General features: G+C 39.7%; 1 protein-coding gene across 3 annotated transcripts; it reads right to left on the bottom strand.

Moving 5' to 3' along the window:
* Positions 1 to 7399: 7399 nt before the first annotated feature.
* Positions 7400 to 11088, bottom strand: LOC110796206 (uncharacterized). Of its 3 annotated transcripts, none has more exons than XM_056826535.1 (2): positions 8705 to 11088; positions 7400 to 7817 (listed from the first exon to the last, which is right to left on the bottom strand). In XM_056826535.1, the coding sequence occupies exon 1, from the start codon at positions 10981 to 10983 to the stop codon at positions 9976 to 9978; it is 1008 nt and encodes a 335-aa protein (XP_056682513.1). In that variant the 5' UTR covers positions 10984 to 11088; the 3' UTR covers positions 7400 to 7817; positions 8705 to 9975. The 3 variants fall into 3 exon arrangements, with proteins under 3 accessions (XP_056682513.1, XP_056682512.1, XP_021856929.2); XM_056826534.1 differs by having other exon boundaries at positions 8710 to 11088; XM_022001237.2 differs by having other exon boundaries at positions 9792 to 11088.
* Between the last annotated feature and the right edge of the window lie 11696 nt (positions 11089 to 22784).

Here is a 22784-nt window from a genome sequence, read left to right as displayed (position 1 = left end):
GCGTCCACCCTTAGCGTTCAGGCTCGCCATTTTTAGTCGGCGGGGTCTGCGCCACTAACCGCGCAGGTCCTTAGTCGTTGCAGCGATAACTTTTTCTGGTTTTCCCTTTTCCAAAAAATTAAAGGATTGGTTTTCCGTTGTTTTCCAAAAAAGAGCGATGTGCTGGATTTTCCTTCGTTTTACGTCCCATAAAAACAAGGGGGTTTTCTCGTTTAGCTAGCCCTGAAAATGAGAATCTTTAAAAACATTTTTTACCTCGTGGTTGGGCTTGGCCAGGCCCAATTACACTTTATAGCTTTGATTTCGAAAACATCTGTAGCTACTCCCAATGACAAAGTGAGGGAGTTTCTACGGTTCTTTAGATACTTCCAATGACAAAGTGAGGGAGTTTCTATACTATCCGTTGAAAAATCCCAATGACACGTGAGGGATATGTCGACACTTCAAGTGATGACCCTTAAGTCAAATGTTATCACTCGGGGGCTCGTGAGACCCTCGCAAAAACAGGTCACCATGACTTGTGTGACGCACTCCGTCTAATACTTTGACCATCGTCTTACTCCAAGACTCAGTCAAAGTGGGGGCTAACTGTAGACACCTACTTTTTCCCCATTCCCGAAAGGGAAGGTTCGATTATGAGAACATGAATCTCCACTTGACAACGAATCTCCTATAAAATAACGAATCTCAATTCCCCTTTTCATTTTACCCGAAACCTGCTATTTATAGAAAGCTGCTATTTATGGAAACCTGCTAAAAATAGTAACTGCCGTAATGGGTAGTTGTTAAAAGTGGCAAGTTATAAAAGATAGAAACCTGTCAGAATTAGGTGTTGCACTCCAACATAAATCCTAAATGAGATAGAAATTGCGAGAGAATCCTATTCCTAATACGATTTGAAAATAAGAGTTACGTATTAATTAAAATCCTAACGAGCCTAGAGTTCGTAATGGGCCCAGATGCATTCCATCATAAAATTAATACGCGCTAAAAGACTCGAATAAGTCTCAAACACTCCGGATTCTAAGAGTCCAAATCTGACGAAGAACTCGGCCCAAACATCAATTTTAACGCCCAGCCCTGGGCGCTGAAATTGCCTGGATCCTATTTTCAACGCCCAGTGCTGGGCGCCGAAATCTTTAACGCCCAGCCCTGGGCGCTGAAAATACCTGGGACGTGTTCTTTCCTAATTCCTCGTGGATTAGAGTTCTGCAATTCTATCTTTCCACGAACTCTTTTCTATAAATATGGCCCCAAGTTTGACGTGAAAAGGACACAACACACAATTCATATTCTGAGTATTGACTCTAACCCCCTAAGCCTAAGCCTCACGCTGCGAAATTGATCACGCGTTCTGTCGCAATCGATCCAAAAATCGAACAGAACATATCCTGTCCCGTAGTTTGAGATTCGTTAAATAAAAGGAGAAATAGCAAAGTCAAAGTGTTTAGTCTTCTGAGAACCATGACGCACCTCTCAAGGGTGCGTCGTAATGTGTCCCTTCGCATGATTTAATTGCTTTCCTCGCCCTTTTATGAACTGTTAAACTAATCAAATCTGATTGTTCTATCACGCCTAATAAAGATAATATGTTGGGAAATTGGATTATCATGCTAGGTCCCTTAAAACAATCTAAATCAGATAATCGCGATCGATCTAGTATTATATGTTGCATATTGTTAAAATTAACTCAGATTAGTTTAATAGTTAACGCATGTCCTTTCAATTATTTATGCTGAGCTAGTAAGGATATCCTGCCTCTGGAGTTATCGAAGAGCGAGTATTCCTCTCGGTAGTTGCAGTCCCCCGAACCCTCAATCTCTACCTTGCGGGTGTATGTTGAGAGATCCCCACACCAGGGATCACAAGGGAACCTACGGCCGTCGTGGTCAAACATAATTGCACTCCCTTTATGTCACGATAACCGGGTTTTATCAGTTTTTCTCATTGTCGTTAAAAACTGAATGGCGACTCCTATATTACTAGTCAATTGGGTGTAAACTCACAGGAAATCCAATTACAATTGATTTGACAACAAAGAAGCGTCACACCCACGAGGGACGAGGTTACGCATTAGCCTCGTGCTTTTTCGACCCCCTCACAAGGCCACATCTTTTAAACGCCCTTCTCATCTACGACATTGAACAAAAGACAAAACGAACAGTTAAAATCTCGTATAAAACGAGACGATACAAAGTAAGCAAATCCGTACACTTACCTGAGTAGGACTCGTAGTCCCAAAAATCTCCCGCAACTATGGCCGGAAAGAACAATCTACAAATTAGTATTTCTAAAAGTAGAGAGGCATCACACCTCGACCCAGCGATTAGCACATACTATTTCTAAGTTCCAAGTATTCAAATTCATAACAAGTTTGTCTTACTTGGCGGAGTCAAACAATTTTGTTCCCTGCGTACAAACATGCTGCTAAATTCAAATCAGTAGCGAAACAAGTACCTGCAAAGTGATCAAAATAACTCCAAAGCGAAAATTCATGCACAGACCATGTAAACCGCAAGCAACAAGCCAAGAGCACCTACATTGTGTCACGACATCAATTAATAGGCACACTTGGGGGCTAATTTTGAGCAAGCCCAAAATTACCCAAAATCAACGAACTTGTGAAAATCAACATGCAAGATACTTATACATGTTTTAAACATCGCATGCAAGCAAACAATTGCAAGAAATTGGGGCAAAATCAAGAAACCCCAAATCAATTTGAGCATAAACTTCTACACGAATTTTACTCGAAATTAAACCAAAGACTCAAGAAAAATCTGAATTTCTTGCATACCAGAGATCCAGTGACTTGGGAACGAATTTGGTACAGACATCGGTGAAATCCGAGAAAAATGGGCAGCAAGAGTTAAGAGGAAATGCGAAATCACGAAGAACAAATAGCGAGATAGCTAACGAGATCCCGGAGCCTATATTTCCGCTTTTAGTAATTTCCACTTATAGTAGCTTCCATACATAAGCAGCTGCCAAAAATAGTAACCGTACAAGACGAATATTCAAAGTGATTACATTGCACTACAATTAATCCTTGAGGAAAATATAAAGGTTGCACTCCAACCACTATCCTTAAAAGAGATAAAACCGTGAATGAGATATAAGATTCAGAATAAAACCGGAAAATTCTGGAAAAGTTGAAGTTAAACACCAGAGCTAGATATTTCTAGCGCTAGGCATACATGCGCCATTAATACTCCAGCACACCAAAGCCAGCGCAAGAAGTTCTGGCGCTACAGTTTGGTTCTCACCTAATCACGACAAAGATAAAGTTTTTCACGGATCTACATGACTAATGTCTCGCACCCATCTAGCTAACCCTGGGAAATAATAAGCGCTCCTGATCAAAGCGCTATAATATTCTGGCATTGCTGGTTATTTCACGAAAAGCTCAAATCTCTTCAAACGTCACTCTTATTCGGCCGGTTACACCTCAATCCTTGTATAAATGGAAAAGAAATTGCCGCTGCTGCCCGTATATATATGAAGAATGCACGCGCTGAAAAATTCAAGCGCAACCAATGCACGCGCCATAAAATTCTGGCGCATAATTATTCTCATTCAGAAAACTGTCAGGCCACCTCGCTCTTCGTGTACTGCAAATAACCGTCAGCTTTACTCTATTTTTTCCCATAGAAAGAGTAACGGTTTTTCAAATTATTATCTCCAAAAATAGCAAGTTATTCCGTTGGCCCACCAGCAGGCAGCGACATTTCAGGAAATCACCGTAACCCATTTAGGTGACGGTTAGTTTTAAAAAGAGCTTCGAAACTCATTTTCAAAAAAAAAAAAAAAAAAATTAAAATTCGTATTCTGAAAATTAAGATTTTCTGAAAAATTATGTGTTCCTTATCCCGGCTCCCGTTTAGGTTTATTCATTCCTTGCTAGAAAATGTCACGGTTTTGTGTTCCGTATCCCGGTTCCCGTTTAGGTTTATTCATTCCTAGCTAAAAAATGTCAAAGTTTTGTGTTCCGTATCCCGGTTCCCGTTTAAGGTTTATGCATTCCTTGCTAAAAAATGTCAAAATTTTGTGTTCCGTATCCCGGTTCCCGTTTAGGTTTATTCATTCCTAGCTAAAAAATGTCAAAGTTTTGTGTTCCGTATCCCGGTTCCCGTTTAAGGTTCATTCATTCCTTGCTAAAAAATGTCAAAATTATGTGTTTCGTATCCCGGTTCCCGTTTAGGTTTATTCATTCCTAGCTAAAAAATGTCAAAGTTTTGTGTTCCGTATCCCCGTTCTTGTTTAAGGTTTATTCATTCCTTGCTAAAAAATGTGAAAAATTTGTGTTCCGTATCCCGGTTCCCGTTTAGGTTTATTCATTCCTAAAAATATCAAAATTTTGTGTTCCGTATCCCGGTTCCCGTTTAGGTTTATTCATTCCTTGCCAAAAAAAGTCAATGATGACATTTTTTAGTAAGCAATAATTCATATGATTTGTTTTAACTTTCCAAGACTAAATCCAATCTGTTTATGCACATTTGAGACTTGTTTGGTCGTTATAGGTCATATTTAGGCTAAAATGAGACATTTTCGCTCCCAACTTTGAACTAAAGAACCTAAAGACTTATTTTAAACCCTTTACATGATTAATATGCTTAGTTTTAAGTTTTCAATACTCCTTTCAATCTATTTACTCACATTTAAGGCTCACTGGGTCGTTATAGGTCATATTTAGACTAAAATGACATTTTCGTTCCCCACTTTGAACTAAAGAACCTAAGGACTCATTTCAAACTTATTACATGATTAATATGCTTAGTTTTAAAGTTTTCAATACTCATTCCAATATATTTATGCACATTTAAGGCTCATTGGGTCGTTATAGGTCGTATTTAGACTAAAATGACATTTAATCTAATACTCCCATCAAATTTTTGTTTTTGAAGGTCTATACTCCGAGGAATGCGCCTTATGCTAGTGAGGAAATCGATGTGGTTCGTGAGCAATGGGCTAAGTTTTTTACCAGCAAGTATTTATTATTAGCCTGAGCGCGCTTGATCGAGTTGGTTTAGATGTTATAGAACAATCTTTTATATTAAAATGTTTGTGTACGTTGAAATTGGAACGTACATATACTTAAATGTAGTACGTGCACTTTGGTTTTGGGATATATAGTATACAAAACACCATTTATTGTTTTTATATTTGTTATACATGCTGCGATATTCTATTATTGTTGTTGACATGTTTTTATATTTGGTGCAAGACACTCTAGGTATAGCTAAATAAAAATAAAAATTTTCCCGCAAAAGTGCTTTGTTACAGCGTACATATATATATGTATGCTGCAACAAGGGTGTAAAATTAGGCCAAAATCATGACCTGATGCAGCGTACAAATAGTTGTTCGCTGCAACATGGTATGTCTTTTACACTGTACACCCATTTGTACGCTGTAACAAGTCATGATTTTGGCATAATTTTACATACTTTTCGTAGCGAACAATGTACGTTGCAACAAGTTTAGACTTGTTGCAGGGCTCCCAGTTACAACATACGATGTACGCTGCAACAGGGGTCTAAAAGCCCGCTGCAACAAAGGTTTTTTCTACTAGTGCTTTGAACTTTTTATTAATTTATTTTCGAATAAGCTTAGACCCCATATATAAGATATGGGGTCTCTTTGGTTCTTTTAATAATTTTTTTTCTAATAAACTCAGACCCCATATGTAAGATATGGGGTCTCTTTGAATTTTTTAGTATTATGCCTAGAGAGCCCTTTTTATGAATAACAGGTCTCTTTTCATTTATAATTTTTTAGAAAAAAAACCGGTAGAAGCCGGTATTTAAACCTGCAATTTACATGCTAAACCGGTAGTTGGTGCATTCACCAATTGTATTAAACCACCTCCTCCTATAATATTTCGTAATAATTCAATAAAAGTTCCATAAAATCCATATTATCACCAAAAAATATATTTCCCAAAAGTAATACTCAAAACGCAAAAACTTTACATTAATTGTAACTTGCAAAAACATAAAAGCTTGACATCGTAATTTCAAAAAACGTAAAACAAAAAATTCTAAAATCTAATCATTCGCACCAATTTAATTACTAATAATTGGTACCATCAACTTTGTTTTCTTCATTTGCTTCTTGCTTGAGAAAATACTCGACCAACATGTCTCTAATCTCATCAACATTTTCCGATGAATAGGTTTTTTGAGAAAACTGTAAATAAATAACTTAATTAGTATTTAAGCAAATGCATAGTTCTATAATCGTTAACAGGTAAATCCTCGTGTTTCTAAAACATCTTAGCCCCTCTGCCACATCTTCGCATGGAACAAAAACAAGGTATACTGGGGCAGCACATTAGAAGAATCATCATTCATCACCAAAATCTCCATAGTTTATCATCATTCATCAATACCAATATACCATCCTATCTCACCATTTCTGCACATATATGGCTAATGTTCCACCGTTTGATGCCATCCCAAATTTTTTAGTCCTTTAACTCTCTTTCGATATATTTTCTTACCAATGTTTACTGGATTTTCAGCAACACCATAGTTAACATTTCTTCCAATTGAAATTATACTTCATTGAATCATTGTAACTAGTAAAGACTCACGCCTGGAAACTAAAAGTCGTCAGTTTCCAAATCACAGAACACCGAGCTAAATAGAAAAGTAAATAAACATCTCACAACCTTTCACTAAGCTGGTTAAATGGAGAAATAAATGGACATCTCAGAACCTTTCACTAACTTTCACTAACTGGTCAAATGGAGAAAGATTGAAGATATTCATTCAAAGTAATGAAGCACAGATTGAGAACTTGACTGAAGCAATTTAGCAGCTATACTATACACACACAAACACATATAAAAGTATAGCTACATTTCAAGCAGAGGTAGCGATAGAGTACTGAAAAATATAGCTTGTGCACATACCATAATTTATCTGCAAGAAAAGAACAAATACAGAAAACAACTTTTGAATTGTTTTAACACCTCATACAAATGAAAGATATCGATGTGATAAACATCCAATCATCTCATTGAAACATAAGAAAATTTCAAGCAGTACCTCTGCGCAACGAATACCAATACCAACAGATCACCCCATTCCTGACATTTTTGGGGCCCTAGGCGAAATGAAATATTAAGGCCCTCTATATTAACACGTACAAGTTTTATATAAACTTCAATATAACAGAAAAATCAACTTTTTAAAACCAATTAATCCTCTCATGCTTATCACTTGCCATCAAAACCAACTCTCTCATGAGTCATTAAAAACTAAATTTCAGTCTCTGATTTTTCTTTTTTGCATATAAACTGTTTGAGACTTTTTTTTATTGCAAGATAGCTTTCTAAGATGTGGAACCATACAACTAATAATCTTAATAAATACTCCTTATATCAAACAAGAAATTAAACGAATAATGAACTTTTTTCATTCTAAAATATAAATTCATCTTAGACATTTAAAGGAAAATAGTTAAAGACAATCATTAACAAAACAAGGATGAAAAAGGAAATGATGGCAACAGGCACGTGAATCGAACCATGGATCTCCCGCGGTAGTTAGACATTCTACTTTACCACTGTGCCACGCTGCAATTCTAGTGTATTTGTATACATTTTTTTGCTTTAACTTGATACAAACAGCAGAACTAAACTTTTTTGGGCCCCCTCCGAGCCTGGGCCCTAGGCCATGGCACTCCTCGCCTATGCCTAGGGCCGGGCCTACAGTAGATGGATCAAAGGGTAGATCTAGTAGGCCACCTACAGGGGCATGTGATGGGAACTGGACTGCTTTATCAATCACACCATTGTGTCCATTAAACACCTGTGAAGAGGCAAATAAGACATGTTTCAGATTATAAACTTAACAAAGTGAGCAATAATAAGATATAACTTGTATCTACGCAAAATAAAATAAAATATCTAGTTAATAGTGAGCAGGGACAAAGGTACCACTCTGGGGTCTGGATTTAAACAACATTATCAGCTCTAAAACTATTGTCAGTCAGAAACAACGAGTTATTAGAGCGAACATTAACTTAAACACGACAAAAGGGGATGAACAAAAATAAATTATCTTTACTCTTTACACTTGACTGTTATTCAATGAAGTCCAGTTAAGACGAGAGTGGCTATGTGTGAATAAAATCCCTAATGATATATTCAAGTAAATGTAGAAAAGCGGAGGCAATAAGACCAGGTCTAAAAAGAACATGAACTAAAATAAGCCAATTGATAATGCAATTAGATGTCCTACCAATGTCTACAAGACTACAAAACCATGATCAATGATACTTATCCACGCCATTTAAATCTTACGGGTGATACATATCAGTAATACCAATGACATACATGTATGAAAAAGAGCTCGCAGTAGACTTCCATGGAGAAATAGTGGCGTCTGCATAAAGCAGGGCAAAAGAGTCTAAGGAAAAACTAGCTTAATGGAAACAAGGAGGCACCCTTGGAGGAAGTGTTGTGTATGGCCAGACAAAACAAGGTCCAAACACACATGCCATAGGATTCGCAACTCAAAAGAACTCCAATTATCAATAGACAACAATACACCATACACCATATGTTAAATGTGCACAAGCAGGAACATCAAACATAACCAATGATTTAAACATATCATATCAAGAAAATCAAAGGCTTAAAACTCAACTAAGCAATTAAAATTACAAATTTAAAAACTAGAGCCCATAACCAAACCTTACGTCTTCATAAATACAGTTATGTATCCAAGTTTCTCAACAGAACGAAGCTGGTAGAATGTTGGTTGTTTGGCAACAAGAGCAACAAGCTCAAGCTTTACATTTTCCAGATAATCATCTTGATGTACCTATAATCATTGAAGTGGTACCAATTGAGGTTGGCATGAGTGGTTAAGGGCCTCTTGCTCCTTAACCAAGGTCTCGGGTTCGAGCATTGGGAATGGAAAAAATCTCAACTGGGAGGGATGCTGCCCATCGAGGTACCCATGCAAACTCCCGCGGGAGATTAGTCCACTCGCCTAAGGCGGTGGGAACTCCTCGTAGTAGAACAAAAAAAAAAAAATCATTGAAGTGGTAATTAATATCAACATACTAGAAGACACTCCATCCTTTCCACATTATTTTACACAGTTTCAAGAGACGAATGTCCCAAGTTCACATGCCTAAGATTAGCCAATTTATTCTCGGTAAATCACACATCAATGAAATTCCTACTAGTCAGAGAATTAGTCATTAACGATGGAAAAAAGTAAAATAAATTGGCTCATTAACAGTTATGTAGGAAACTCCTCTTACCAATTCCATGATTATAAGTTTTTAGCTTTATTTAAAAATACGAAGGTACCTTACAGTTTCTTCAATTTTAATTATATCCATAAAAGAACTCGAACTGCAGTGAAAAATTAAACACTATAATCAAAGCATCAACAAATCAAAATCCATATTTAATCAGAATAAAGTAAAAAAATCAACAATATACCAGAATAAACAGGCATGGCACACAAATTGGAGGGAATTGGAGATGGTGGGGAAGGAGAGGATCTGGGTGGCTTCTACTCTGGTGGAGGTAGTGTTGTTGAACTCAAGGGTTGAGACAATCGATTCATGCCAACAATTTCATTAAAATCATATTAAGTTCACACAAATTTTATCATAACACGTATATAAATTAGAAATTAGATAGAGAAACTAGAAAGAACTTGAAACTGTCTCAAAATCAATTCAATTTCAACACCATAAAACCCTAATCTCCGAAAAATAGAACAATAAAATTGAGGAAACCAAAACAAACAAAAATCCATCACCTTGAGCAAGGAAATAATTGACAAGTTCATCAATGGAGAGGTCGAGCAAAGCATCAAGGACGATTCTGGATTAGATAGAGATCGAGATCGAGGAAGAAGCTGCAATTGGACATTACTGGCATTTTGCGAGGAGAGAAAGAATATTTTTTTTAGGGAGATAGAGAATGGTGAATCTTTGGTATACCTATATTTGTATTCTATTTATAACACTTTGTTTCACAAACTGGAAAGTATGCAGCATTGTAGGCACTTTGTTATTCCATAGAGCTTCATTCCCGACCCTCCATATAGCATACACTACAGCATTCACAGCAGTGTACATCACATTCTTCTGAAATTTGCTCCCCTTGCTTTTCCACTGTATCCACCTAATCAAACCCATGTAATGAACATTGTGGCCAGGAATTCCAAGCCACTTCTTAACTTCCATTAGACAAGACTTGTTGTAGCAACATTCGAAGAAGAGATGAGGATGTGTTTCCTCATGACTGTCACAGATCAGACACACTGAAGTGTCACAAATCCCCATTTTCTTTAACCTGGTCCTTGTCTGTAACCTGCCATGAACCATGAGCCAACATATAACCCAATTCTTAAGAATAGCAGATCTTCTCCAGACAGCATGGCACCATGGGAGCTTCTGACGATGCACCACCATTTTCTGGTACACTTGCTTCACATAATACTTAGGCAACTGAGCTAAGCTTCTTTCATCATAGTACTGCTTCAATTGCTCCTTAACTGCACATATTTTCTTCCAGTACCACCCACTATCAGCCTTTGGTTGATATTCCCACCAGTTCTCCCCCTTGACATAGATGGCATTGACCCATCTTACCCACATAATATCTTGTTTTCTGGCTATTGCCCACACATACTTCCCCAAAGCTGCAATGTTCCAAATCTGAACATTTCTAATTCCTAGCCCACCTTCTTTCTTGGCTGAACATACTTTTTTCCAAACTATGTACCCAGGTTTGGAACTGAAGTAAGTACCTTGCCATAGGAAGGGTCTACAAATAGATTCCACAGTTCTAAGGGTATGCTTTGGAAACACAAACACCTGGGCCCAATAGGTATGCACACTTATCAACACAGAGTTAATTAGTGTGATTCTACCAGCAAAAGATAAATTCCTAGAACTCCAAACTTTAATCCTAGCCATTATTTTGTCGACACTCACAATCAGCATTAGTACGTTATCCTTTTAAAATATATTGGCACCCCAAGGTATCTAAAAGGAAAACTGCATGCAGTGAAACCAGAGATCTCCACCATCTTTTTGAATTCATCTTGTTTCATGCCAGCAGCATAAATAGCTGATTTCTGAACATTGGCTCATAAAGAAGATGTGCCAGAAAAGATTTTGAAACTCTGATGAAGCATGAGAATAGACTGTGACTCTCCTTTGCAACATAGAATCAAATCATCTGCAAAGCACAGGTGAGTCAGCTTTGTAGATTTGCATCTAGAGTGGTACTTAAACCCCTTCTCCTGGCCCAACTTCAGCAAGATTATAGACAAATACTGCATACAAACCACAAACAGCAGAGGTGAGAGTGGATCCCTTTGCCTTAACCCCCTTTTTGAAGCAAAAAAACCATGAATAGTGCCATTAATCATAAGAGAGAACTTTCGGGTAGTGACACAAAACATAAATTTCAAGTTATTACTCATGATAAATGTTTAAACTTTGTATGCTTCAATGTGTGTTTTAATTATTGTTTCTAGTTATATATCTTCCACTGCAATAAATCTTTTTAGAAAGGTAACAAAAAATTTCCTCGATGGGTAGTGAACCTAAGAACGATTCACGGAAATGAGAGAAAATGGGCAATTTTAAATGTACGTTTATTATATAGACTTTTATGGTTGTTTTCGATTAACAAATTCGAATGGCAAAACCTAATGGTGCTTGTGAATTCAAAATACAATGTAGTTTTGAAATCATAAACCATTGAGTTGAACACTCAATTTTACCAAAGGTTAATAATCTAATATCTTTGTCCATTTAATTCTCGAATGAGTCTAACTACTAGACATTCGAATAGATCAATATTAAGAGAACTTTAGAAGCTTCTGGTGAGATCATCTAGTTGAAGAAAATGTTCAACACGAATAAAATGGTAAGAGATTTGTTTAAAAGATATTGGACATGTCTAACCAAAGTATAAAAGTCAATAATTGAGAAGTCAATCTTAAGACTATAAGAAGGGTACAAGAAATAGGAAAACAAGGAACAACTGAAAGGATTTCATTTCCACCTACAAGTTTATGTTTAAAGAGAGGTGACCTAGTGTAGACACCTACTTTTGTCCCCATTCCCGAAAGGGAAGGTTCGATGATGAGAACACAAATCTCCACTTGGCAACGCATCTCCTATAAACTAACGAATCTCAATCACCCTTTTCATTTCAGCCAAAACTGCTATTTATGGAAACCTACTAAACATAGTAATTGCCGTAAAAGGTAGTTGTTAAAAGTGGAAAAGTCATAAAAGATAGAAACCTGTCAGAATTAGGTGTTGCACTCCAACATAAATCCTAAAAGAGATAGAATTTGCAAAAGGAATTCTATTCCTGGTAATATTCGAAAGTAAGAGTTACGTATTAATTAAAATCCTAACGAACCTAGAGTTCGTAACGGGCCCAGACGCATTCCGTCATAAAGTTAATACGCACTAAAAGACTCGGATAAGTCTCAAAAGCTCCGCGTTCTAAGAGTCCAAATCTGACAAAAAACTCGGCCCAGATCCCATTTTCAACGCCTGGATCTGGGCGCTGAAAATGCCTAGGGCCGTGTCGTCTCCGAATTCTTTTTGGATCCGTATTCTAAAAATCTATCTTTCCACAAACTCTTTCCCTATAAATACAGACTCAAAACCGACGTGAAGAGGACACACAATTCCATAACCTGAGTATTGACTCTAGCCTTAAGCCTAGCCTCACGCTGCGAAGTTGATCCGGCGTTCTGTCGCAATCGACCCAAAAGTCGAACAGAACGCATCCTGCCCCTTGTAGCTGATGAATTAAGCCTAAATATTGGAACACTGCTTAGAAACCCGAGATTCATTAAATAAAAGGAGAAATAGCAACGCCAAGTGGTTAGTTTTCTGAGAACCGTAACGCACCTCTCAAGGGTGCGTTGTAATGTGTCCCTCATATGATTTAATCGCTTTCATCACCCTTTTATAAAATTGTCAAACTATTAACTTGATTGATCTATCACGCCTAATAAGATAATACCTTGGACAATTGAATTATCATGTTAGGTACCTTAAATCAATCTAAATAAGATAATCACGATCGATTTAGTGTTATGTGTTGCATATTGCTAAAATCAATTCAGAATAGTTTAATAGTTTAACGCATGTCCCTTCAATTATTTATGCTGAGCTAGTAAGGATAACCTGCCTCTGGAGTTATCGATGAGCACTCCTCTCGGTAGTTACAGTCCCCCGAACTCTTAATCTCTGCCCTGCGGGTGTACGTTGAGCGATCCCCACACCAGGGATCACAAGGGAACCTATGGCCGTCGTGGTCGAACATAAGTGCACTCCCTTTATGTCACGATAATCGGGTTTTGTCAGTTTTTCTCATTGTCGTTAAAAACTGAATGGCGACTCCTATATTACTAGTCGATTGGGTGTAAACTCACAGGAAATCCAACTACACTTGATCTGACAACGTCACGCCCATGAGGGACGAGGTCACGCATTAGCCTCGTGCTTTTTCGACCCCCTCACAGTGGCGACTCCACTGGGGATACGTTAATGAAATACTCGTGCTCGTAGGTAATCAAAATAACCGAAGGGTGAAACGATCCTACTCCGCGTTTATTTCCTTATCAAATTGGGACGACCTGAAAATCAGCATATTAATGTGAACGGACAGAAGCGCATAACGAATCTTGGCTCCCTTGGTGTGTTTCATCTCGGGAGTTGGGACTAAGGATACCCATCGCCACTCGGGGGGTGCATACGCTTCGAATGTTGTCCACTCGGCACTTTCGCTAGTAGTACACCTGTCCCGAACCCAATCGCTCGCCCACTAGGTCCCTCTCATTGGTGCATGCCCCCTTGGCTTACATCGTGATTGGCCTCTTGGGACGAAATTCGTCTGTTGAAAGCACTACCTCGATCGGGGCATGTGTTGGAACTACGATAGAAGCGATACCAAGCCAGGCGCAAATATTACCCATAGAAGCCTATCATGAACTACGTGACATATTATTTTTTGCTTCATGTTGTAATGCTAGTTATGTGTAGCGAATTATGTGATTGTGTTGTGATTGTGTGCGACAAATAATACCGGAAAACCAACGACCCTAAAAAGTGCCCAAACATTCATAAACACCGATTGGCCAAAGAGTTATACCAAAATACGTGTTCCGCAATCCCGGGCGATCGCCACAAAAATAAGCGACGCCCAGGACGGCCTGTAACGGATCCCACAACGCTGCACAACGCGTAAAGGACGTTATTAGGCAAGCACGCAAAATTAAGTCGTACGAAAAAAGGATAGACGAACAGAATACGAGTACCAGTCAGGGACGCATTTTCAACGCCCCTGGCTGGGCGCCAATTATTTTCTACGCCCTTGCTGGGCGCTGAAGTTGCTGCCTGGCCTTTGGGTCAGGCACGGTAGCCTCGGTGCCCGCGCATAAAATATACATAACAATAAAAAATTCGTAAAAAATTTGCTACGAGGACGTATGAAAAGGCACTCGATTCTAAGAACGACTTATAAAATAAACAACTCCTTGTGTCGTTATTAGGCCTCCTATGACGACAATGTTCGGCACCAAAACCGAACATGCTACGTAAAATAACTTTGAATGTCACACGGGCAAATGTTTCGAAAATCCAAATAATGACTAAAAGAAGAGCCAAAGTGTACCAACATAAGTGAGAATAGAAAACCAATAGAAAGAGTCGGAAGTCTAGACTGAATAATGCTTAACTTTGGGCCTAAACTTTAGCTTGTCTTATGCATAGGGTTGGTTCTGCCACTTGGTGTCGATCTGAAAATCAAAGATTAGTGCGTCTCGAAGCTACATCACCAACACAAGGTCTAGTAACTCCAAGCTCCATCCGCCATTCCCCCTTTCAAGGATCTCCGCTTCTCCAACCTCGATTCGCACCCTCAAACACGTCCATGGAAGAATTACGAGACCAAATGTTCCAAATGACCCAACTTATGAACCAATTGAAAATGGAAAACGAATCCTTAGCAGCCGCGCAAGCCAAAAATGACCTCGATAACGAGAAGAAGATCGAAAAAATGGTTCTGCAGCAAACCATGGGGAGCAAGTATTTCTCCCTCAATCCTAAACCTTTTCCCGGTAAACTACCGGAAAAGTTCAGTTCATCTGACTTACCAAAGTTCAAAGCCACGGACAATCCCCGTGATCATCTCTTGAGCTTCGTGAATGCCATGAACTTGAAAGGTGTGGACAAGTCCATGTATTTACCCGCTTTTCCTTCAAATGGTACTACCACTAGGACCCTAAGCTCTTCCCCACTTGGGAGGACTTTGTCAATGTCTTCGTCAAGCAATACTCGTCGAACATGGATTTTCAAGTCACCATGCGCGAGCTGGAAATACTCTTCCAAAAGAAAAATGAAGGTTTCACGACCTATTTTGCTAGATGGAGAGACCAAGCGGCCCAACTAATCAATAGGCCTCCTGAAACTGAATTGGTCCAAAAATTCATTGACAACCTAGACCCAGCTTATAAACAACACCTTAGGTACTTGGGCCTTGATACCTTCAAAAGGGTTTATGATGTAGGAATAAAGATCGAGGATGACCTGGCAAAAACAGTACAAAGCAAGCCTACATACAAAAGTAACACCTACAACAGGGGCCACACGCCTCAAGCCCAAGAGGTCCACGCCTTAGAGGAAACCCCAACCCGAAAGAGCCCTGGGAGGTGGACCCGAGATCGAAAGTTTGCCCCACTCGGGTCGACTCTGGTACAAGCCTTCCAAAGACTAACCAATCAAGGAAAGCTAAGGCCCATAGGCCCCACACCTGACCCTTTATTCAAAAGTAAATATTGGGTCGAGGGCACCTATTGCAAATTCCATCAAGGAAATGGGCATGACACTGAAAACTGCTGGAATCTAAAAAACACAATCCAGGATATGATAGAGGATGAAATAATACCTCTCCCTAACGTTGGCAAACCCAACAAAAACAAGATCCCACTCAGTTCTTGTCACATCTCTCTCGACCAACCAGAAAATAAGGACTTTGACCCTACGATGTATATCACGCCTCAAGGTGCACCACTCACCGTGGTCCCTATGGATCAAATCGAGAGAGAAGTGTGCGGCGTGTGGGATGATGATGATGAAGATGTCTACCTGTCTCAAGTGTCGGGCCAGGACCTCTTTACTGAAACTTGGCCCGGGCATGCTCCCATTGACACCACCCCTCAAGAGTCCGAAGTTGACATTCTCACTCGGTCCGGAAGGGTGTACCAACAGGATATTCGCCCACCTCCTATGGACGACATCCCAGTCAGATAGACTCCTGATAACGTGTGGCACACCACCGTCGCAGAAGTCATCGAAAATCCTCTCTTGAAGCAACTAAAAAGAACTAAAGCCGAGATTACCATCTGGGATCTCATGTGCACTTCAAAGGAACATCGTGAAAAACTCATTCGCTCACTTGACCTCATCTCAGTCCCTACGGACATCACACCTGACTCGTTGGTTAACCACGTCACAAGAGATGTTGAGGAAAAAGCAATAGTTTTTACTGACAAAGACTTACCTAAAGAAGGAGGCGCCCACAACAAGGCCCTCTATCTAGTGGTTGGATGCAAAGGACAAAACTGTTAGGTTATGATACATATGACAATTCATAAATCATGCGGAAAAACCATAAACCCAGGAAAACATATTATTTACACATAATCATTTAGTATAGATTAGATGCATACTCTTTGTTGCGTGCCTTCCCTAGCTGCGCCCGAACCGAACAAGAACAAGTCTTTAGGACTCCAAGTGTCGTCCCTCCGTAGATAGTCCACAGCACGTCCGGATCCGCCTTAAGATTGACCAACTAGAATCGCCCTTAAGGTACTATTATTTTCGGCACTTTATAGGCAAATGTGTGACTGAATTTTTCTCTCAAAAACTTACTTTGAATACTTTGAAACTTGTGTTATAAATTGTGAGCCCTAGCCTCATATTTATAGCGGTATGGAAAGGGAATCGAAATCCTATTCAGATACAAATTAATTAAACCTAGAATCCTACAAGAACTCTAACTTAATTAATTTAACAAATAGAATTAGGAATTTAATCATTAATCGAACTCTGCATGTTTTAGGAAACGTGCACGAACACAAACACTTGCACACACACGCACGGCAGCCACGATGGCCCCATGCGTGCGCGCGAGCAGCAGCCCACTCAGCGCCCGCGCGCGCTGCGCGCTGCGCGTGCTGTGCGTGTTGTGCGCGCTGTGCGCGCTGCGCGCTGCGCGCAGCCTGCTGGGCCTGGCCTTGCGCTGGGCCTGGCATGGCTGTTTGTGCGGCGCGCTTGGCTTGCTGGGCGATGGCCTGGCTTCGTGCTGGGCCTCGTCCGGCAGGCCTCGTCCGATGCTTATTCGTACGATGCGCTTCCGATTAAATTTTCCGATTCCGGAATTCATTTCCGATACGAACAATATTTAATATTTCCGATTCCGGAATTAATTTCCGTTTCGAACAAATATTTAATATTTCCGTTTCCGGAATTATTTTCCGATTCCGGTAATATTTCCGATTCTGACAATATTTCCGTTTCCGGCAATATTTCCGATTCTGGAAATATTTCCATTTCCGATAATATTTTCCGACACGTACCATGTTTCCGTTTCCGGCAACATCTACGACTTGGATAATATTTATATTTCCGATACGATCCATATTTCCGTTTCCGGCAATATCATCGTTTCCGGAGTATTCATTCCTTGCCTGTGACGATCTTAGCTCCCACTGAAACCAAGATCCGTCGGTTCCGAATATTCATAGATGGAGTATTTAATGCTATTAAATACTTGATCCGTTTACGTACTATTTGTGTGACCCTACGGGTTCAGTCAAGAGTAAGCTGTGGATTAATATCATTAATTCCACTTGAACTGAAGCGGCCTCTAGCTAGGCATTCAGCTCACTTGATCTCACTGAATTATTAACTTGTTAATTAATACTGAACCGCATTTATTAGACTTAACATAGAATGCATACTTGGACCAAGGGCATTATTTCCTTCAGTCTCCCACTTGTCCTTAGGGACAAGTGTGCATTTCCTAATTCCTTTGTCGCTCGATGCTTGCTCTTGAACATAAGGTAAGAGTTGTCATCCTTATTATGTCCAGAGGTGTTCCTCGGTTTCAGAGTTCAACTGATCAAATAAACAGATAATCATAGCCTATGATTCATCCGAGCACGGCCATGCATTTCACAGTTTCTAGCTCTCCGAGTGGCCTTGTACAACTTTTAAGCATCTCATCCCGATTTATGGGAGGACAATCCCAATCTTGTGATCTTGAGATTAGACTTCGTTTGATAGGTGATTACCTGAGCGTTGCCTTTATAGCCTCCTTTTACGGTGCGACGGTTGGTCAACGTCAAAGCAACCAGTTCTCAAACAAGTAATCTCAAATCACTCAGGTATTGAGGATTTAGTGTCTAATAATTTAATGAAATTTATTTATGACAGACTTTCATCTCTTACAGTAAAGTTTCATAGGTCTTGTCCGATACTAGTCTTCCCAAAGTAAGTATCTATGCAAATGATTATGACATTGCCATGTCCACATAGTTCAAGAAACAGAACTACTAGTCATCTTGCATTCTAATCGTCTAACGTTTTCTATGCGTCCAATTTTATAGAAAACTCCGATTAGGGACCATTTTCAACCTTTGACATTCAAGTTCACTTGATAGACATTTCTTAGTCACAGGACTGGTCCTGACAGTCTATCTTGAATATATCGTCAAATTGAAGGGACTCATCATTTAATAAACCACAAATTAAATGGAAAAATGAATTCCTTTCATTTATTGTGAATGATTAACCAATAATGTTTTACAAAGATTTAAACTCTAAAACTTTAAAACATTAAACAGAGACATCAAAGCCATTCTCCAATATGCTTGATTCCCATAGCTGCAGTGTGCGAGTTGTGCTTCGCTTGCGGCAGAGGTTTAGTTAATGGATCTGATATGTTGTCATCAGTTCCAATTTTGCTTATCTCGACTTCTTTTCTTTCAACGAACTCTCGTAGAAGGTGAAATCTACGAAGTACATGCTTGACTCTCTGGTGGTGTCTAGGCTCTTTTGCCTGTGCAATAGCTCCGTTATTATCACAATACAGGGCTATTGGTCCTTTAATGGAGGGGACTACACCGAGTTCACCTATGAACTTCCTTAGCCATATAGCTTCCTTTGCTGCTTCATGTGCAGCAATGTACTCCGCTTCAGTTGTAGAATCCGCAATGGTGCTTTGCTTAGCACTTTTCCAGCTTACTGCTCCTCCGTTGAGGCAGAAGACAAACCCAGACTGTGATCTGAAATCATCTTTGTCGGTTTGGAAACTTGCGTCCGTATAGCCTTTAACAATTAATTCATCATCTCCACCATAGACCAGGAAGTCATCTTTGTGCCTTTTCAGGTACTTCAGAATGTTCTTGGCAGCAGTCCAATGCGCCTCTCCTGGGTCTGACTGGTATCTGCTCGTAGCACTGAGTGCGTACGCAACATCCGGGCGTGTACATATCATAGCATACATTATTGAACCAATCAATGATGCATATGGAATCCCATTCATTCGTCTACGCTCATCAAGTGTTTTTGGGCACTGAGTCTTGCTTAGAGTCATTCCATGAGACATGGGTAGGTAGCCTCGCTTGGAGTCCGCCATCTTGAACCTATCAAGCACCTTATTGATATAAGTGCTTTGACTAAGTCCAATCATCTTTTTAGATCTATCTCTGTAAATCTTGATGCCCAATATGTACTGTGCTTCTCCTAGATCCTTCATCGAAAAACATTTCCCAAGCCAAATCTTGACAGAGTTCAACATAGGAATGTCATTTCCGATAAGCAATATGTCGTCGACATATAATACTAGGAAAGCAATTTTGCTCCCACTGACCTTCTTGTATACACAAGATTCGTCCGCGTTCTTGATGAAACCAAAGTCACTGACTACTTCATCAAAACGTATATTCCAGCTCCTGGATGCCTGCTTCAATCCGTAGATTGACTTCTTTAGCTTGCATACCTTTTTAGCATTCTTTGGATCCTCAAAACCTTCAGGCTGTGTCATAAACACAGTTTCTGTTAAAATGCCGTTTAAGAAAGCAGTTTTGACATCCATCTGCCATATTTCGTAATCGTAATATGCAGCGATTGCTAACATTATTCGAATAGACTTTAGCATTGCAACTGGTGAAAAGGTTTCATCGTAATCCACACCGTGGACTTGCCTGTAACCTTTTGCAACCAATCTAGCTTTGAAAACTTCAAGTTTCCCATCCTTGTCCTTTTTCAGTTTGAAAACCCATTTGCTTCCAATGGCTTGGTAGCCATCTGGCAAATCGACCAAATCCCATACTTGGTTTTCAGACATGGAGTCTAATTCAGATTGCATGGCTTCTTGCCATTGCTTGGAGCTAGGGCTCGTCATAGCTTGCTTGTAAGTCGCTGGTTCATCACTTTCAAGTAATAGAACGTCATAGCTCTCGTTCGTCAAAATACCTAAGTACCTTTCCGGTTGAGATCTATATCTTTGCGATCTACGCAGGGTAACATTTCTAGATTGACCATGATTCTCACCAGATTCTTCTAAAGATCTCTGAGTTTCATCCTGAATGTCATCTTGAGCATTCTCTAGAGTTTGTTGTTCGACTCGAATTTCTTCGAGGTCTACTTTTCTCCCACTTGTCATTTTGGAAATGTGATCTTTCTCCAAAAAGACACCATCTCGAGCAACAAACACTTTGTTCTCAGATGTATTGTAGAAGTAATACCCCTTTGTTTCCTTTGGATAGCCCACAAGGATACATTTGTCAGATTTTGGATGAAGTTTGTCTGAAATTAATCGTTTGACGTATACTTCACATCCCCAAATCTTAAGAAAAGACACATTTGGAGGCTTTCCAAACCATAATTCGTATGGAGTCTTTTCGACAGCTTTAGACGGAGCTCTATTTATAGTGAGTGCAGCTGTATTTAGTGCATGTCCCCAAAATTCTAATGGAAGTTCGGCCTGACCCATCATTGACCTGACCATGTCTAGCAAGGTTCTGTTCCTCCGTTCCGACACACCGTTCCATTGTGGTGTTCCAGGAGGAGTCAACTCTGATAGAATTCCACATTCTTTCAGATGGTCATCAAATTCATAGCTCAGATATTCACCGCCTCTATCAGACCGCAGTGCCTTAATCTTCTTGCCTAATTGATTCTCTACTTCACTCTGAAATTCCTTGAATTTGTCAAAGGATTCAGACTTATGCTTCATTAGGTAGACATAACCATACCTACTGAAGTCATCAGTGAAAGTGATAAAGTAGCTGAAACCACCTCTAGCATTTGTACTCATTGGTCCACATACATCTGTATGGATTAAACCCAATAGTTCATTTGCTCTTTCTCCAACTTTAGAGAAAGGTTGCTTCGTCATTTTGCCAAGTAAACATGATTCGCATTTACCATAATCCTCTAAGTCAAATGGTTCTAGAATTCCTTCCTTTTGAAGTCTTTCTAAGCGTTTCAAGTTTATATGGCCTAATCGACAATGCCACAGATAGGTGAGATCTGAATCATCCTTTTTGGCCTTTTTGGTATTTATGTTATATACTTGTTTGTCGTGATCTAATAAATAAAGTCCATTGACTAATCTAGCAGATCCATAAAACATCTCTTTAAAATAAAACGAACAACTATTGTCTTTTATTATAAAGGAAAATCCCTTAGCATCTAAGCAAGAAACTGAAATGATGTTTTTAGTAAGACTTGGAACATGGAAACATTCTTCCAGTTCCAAAACTAGCCCGGAGGGCAACGACAAATAGTAAGTTCCTACAGCTAATGCAGCAATCCGTGCTCCATTTCCCACTCGTAGGTCGACTTCACCCTTGCTTAACTTTCTACTTCTTCTTAGTCCCTGTGGATTGGAACATAAGTGTGAGCCACAACCTGTATCTAATACCCAAGAAGTTGAATTAGCAAGTATACAGTCTATAACGAAAATACCTGAAGATGGAACGACTGTTCCGTTCTTCTGATCTTCCTTTAGCTTCAAGCAATCTCTCTTCCAATGCCCCTTCTTCTTGCAGTAGAAGCATTCGGATTCAGAAGTGGGTTGACTGACCTTTCTCTTTGCAGATTTGGCGCCAGTTTGCTTAGTTGGGCTGGCTTTGTTGCCACCTTTCTTAGCATTCCTCTTCTTTCCAGATTTCTTGAACTTGCCCCCACGCACCATAAGCACATCCTGCTTATCACTTTTGAGCGTCTTTTCAGCGGTCTTCAGCATACCGTGAAGCTCAGTGAGCGTTTTGTCCAGACTATTCATACTGTAGTTCAGTTTGAACTGATCATACCCGCTATGAAGAGAATGGAGGATGGTGTCTATAGCCATTTCCTGAGAAAATTGCTGATCCAGCCGACTCATATTCTCAATGAGTCCAATCATTTTGAGAACATGTGGACTTACGGGCTCGCCTTTCTTAAGCTTGGTCTCAAGAATTTGCCTATGAGTCTCGAATCTTTCGACTCGAGCCAGATCTTGGAACATGTTCTTCAACTCACTGATGATTGTGAAAGCATCTGAGTTGATGAACGTTTTCTGCAGATCCGCACTCATGGTGGCGAGCATTAGACATTTCACATCCTTGTTGGCATCAATCCAACGATTGAGGGCTGCCTGAGTGACCCCGTCGCCTGCAGCTTCGGGCATCGCCTCATCTAGGACATACTCCTTTTCT

The sequence above is a fragment of the Spinacia oleracea genome, chromosome 4 (assembly GCF_020520425.1).
Source record: "Spinacia oleracea cultivar Varoflay chromosome 4, BTI_SOV_V1, whole genome shotgun sequence".
Classification (NCBI taxonomy): domain Eukaryota; kingdom Viridiplantae; phylum Streptophyta; class Magnoliopsida; order Caryophyllales; family Amaranthaceae; genus Spinacia; species Spinacia oleracea.
This window is presented reverse-complemented; position numbering and strand designations above follow the sequence as displayed.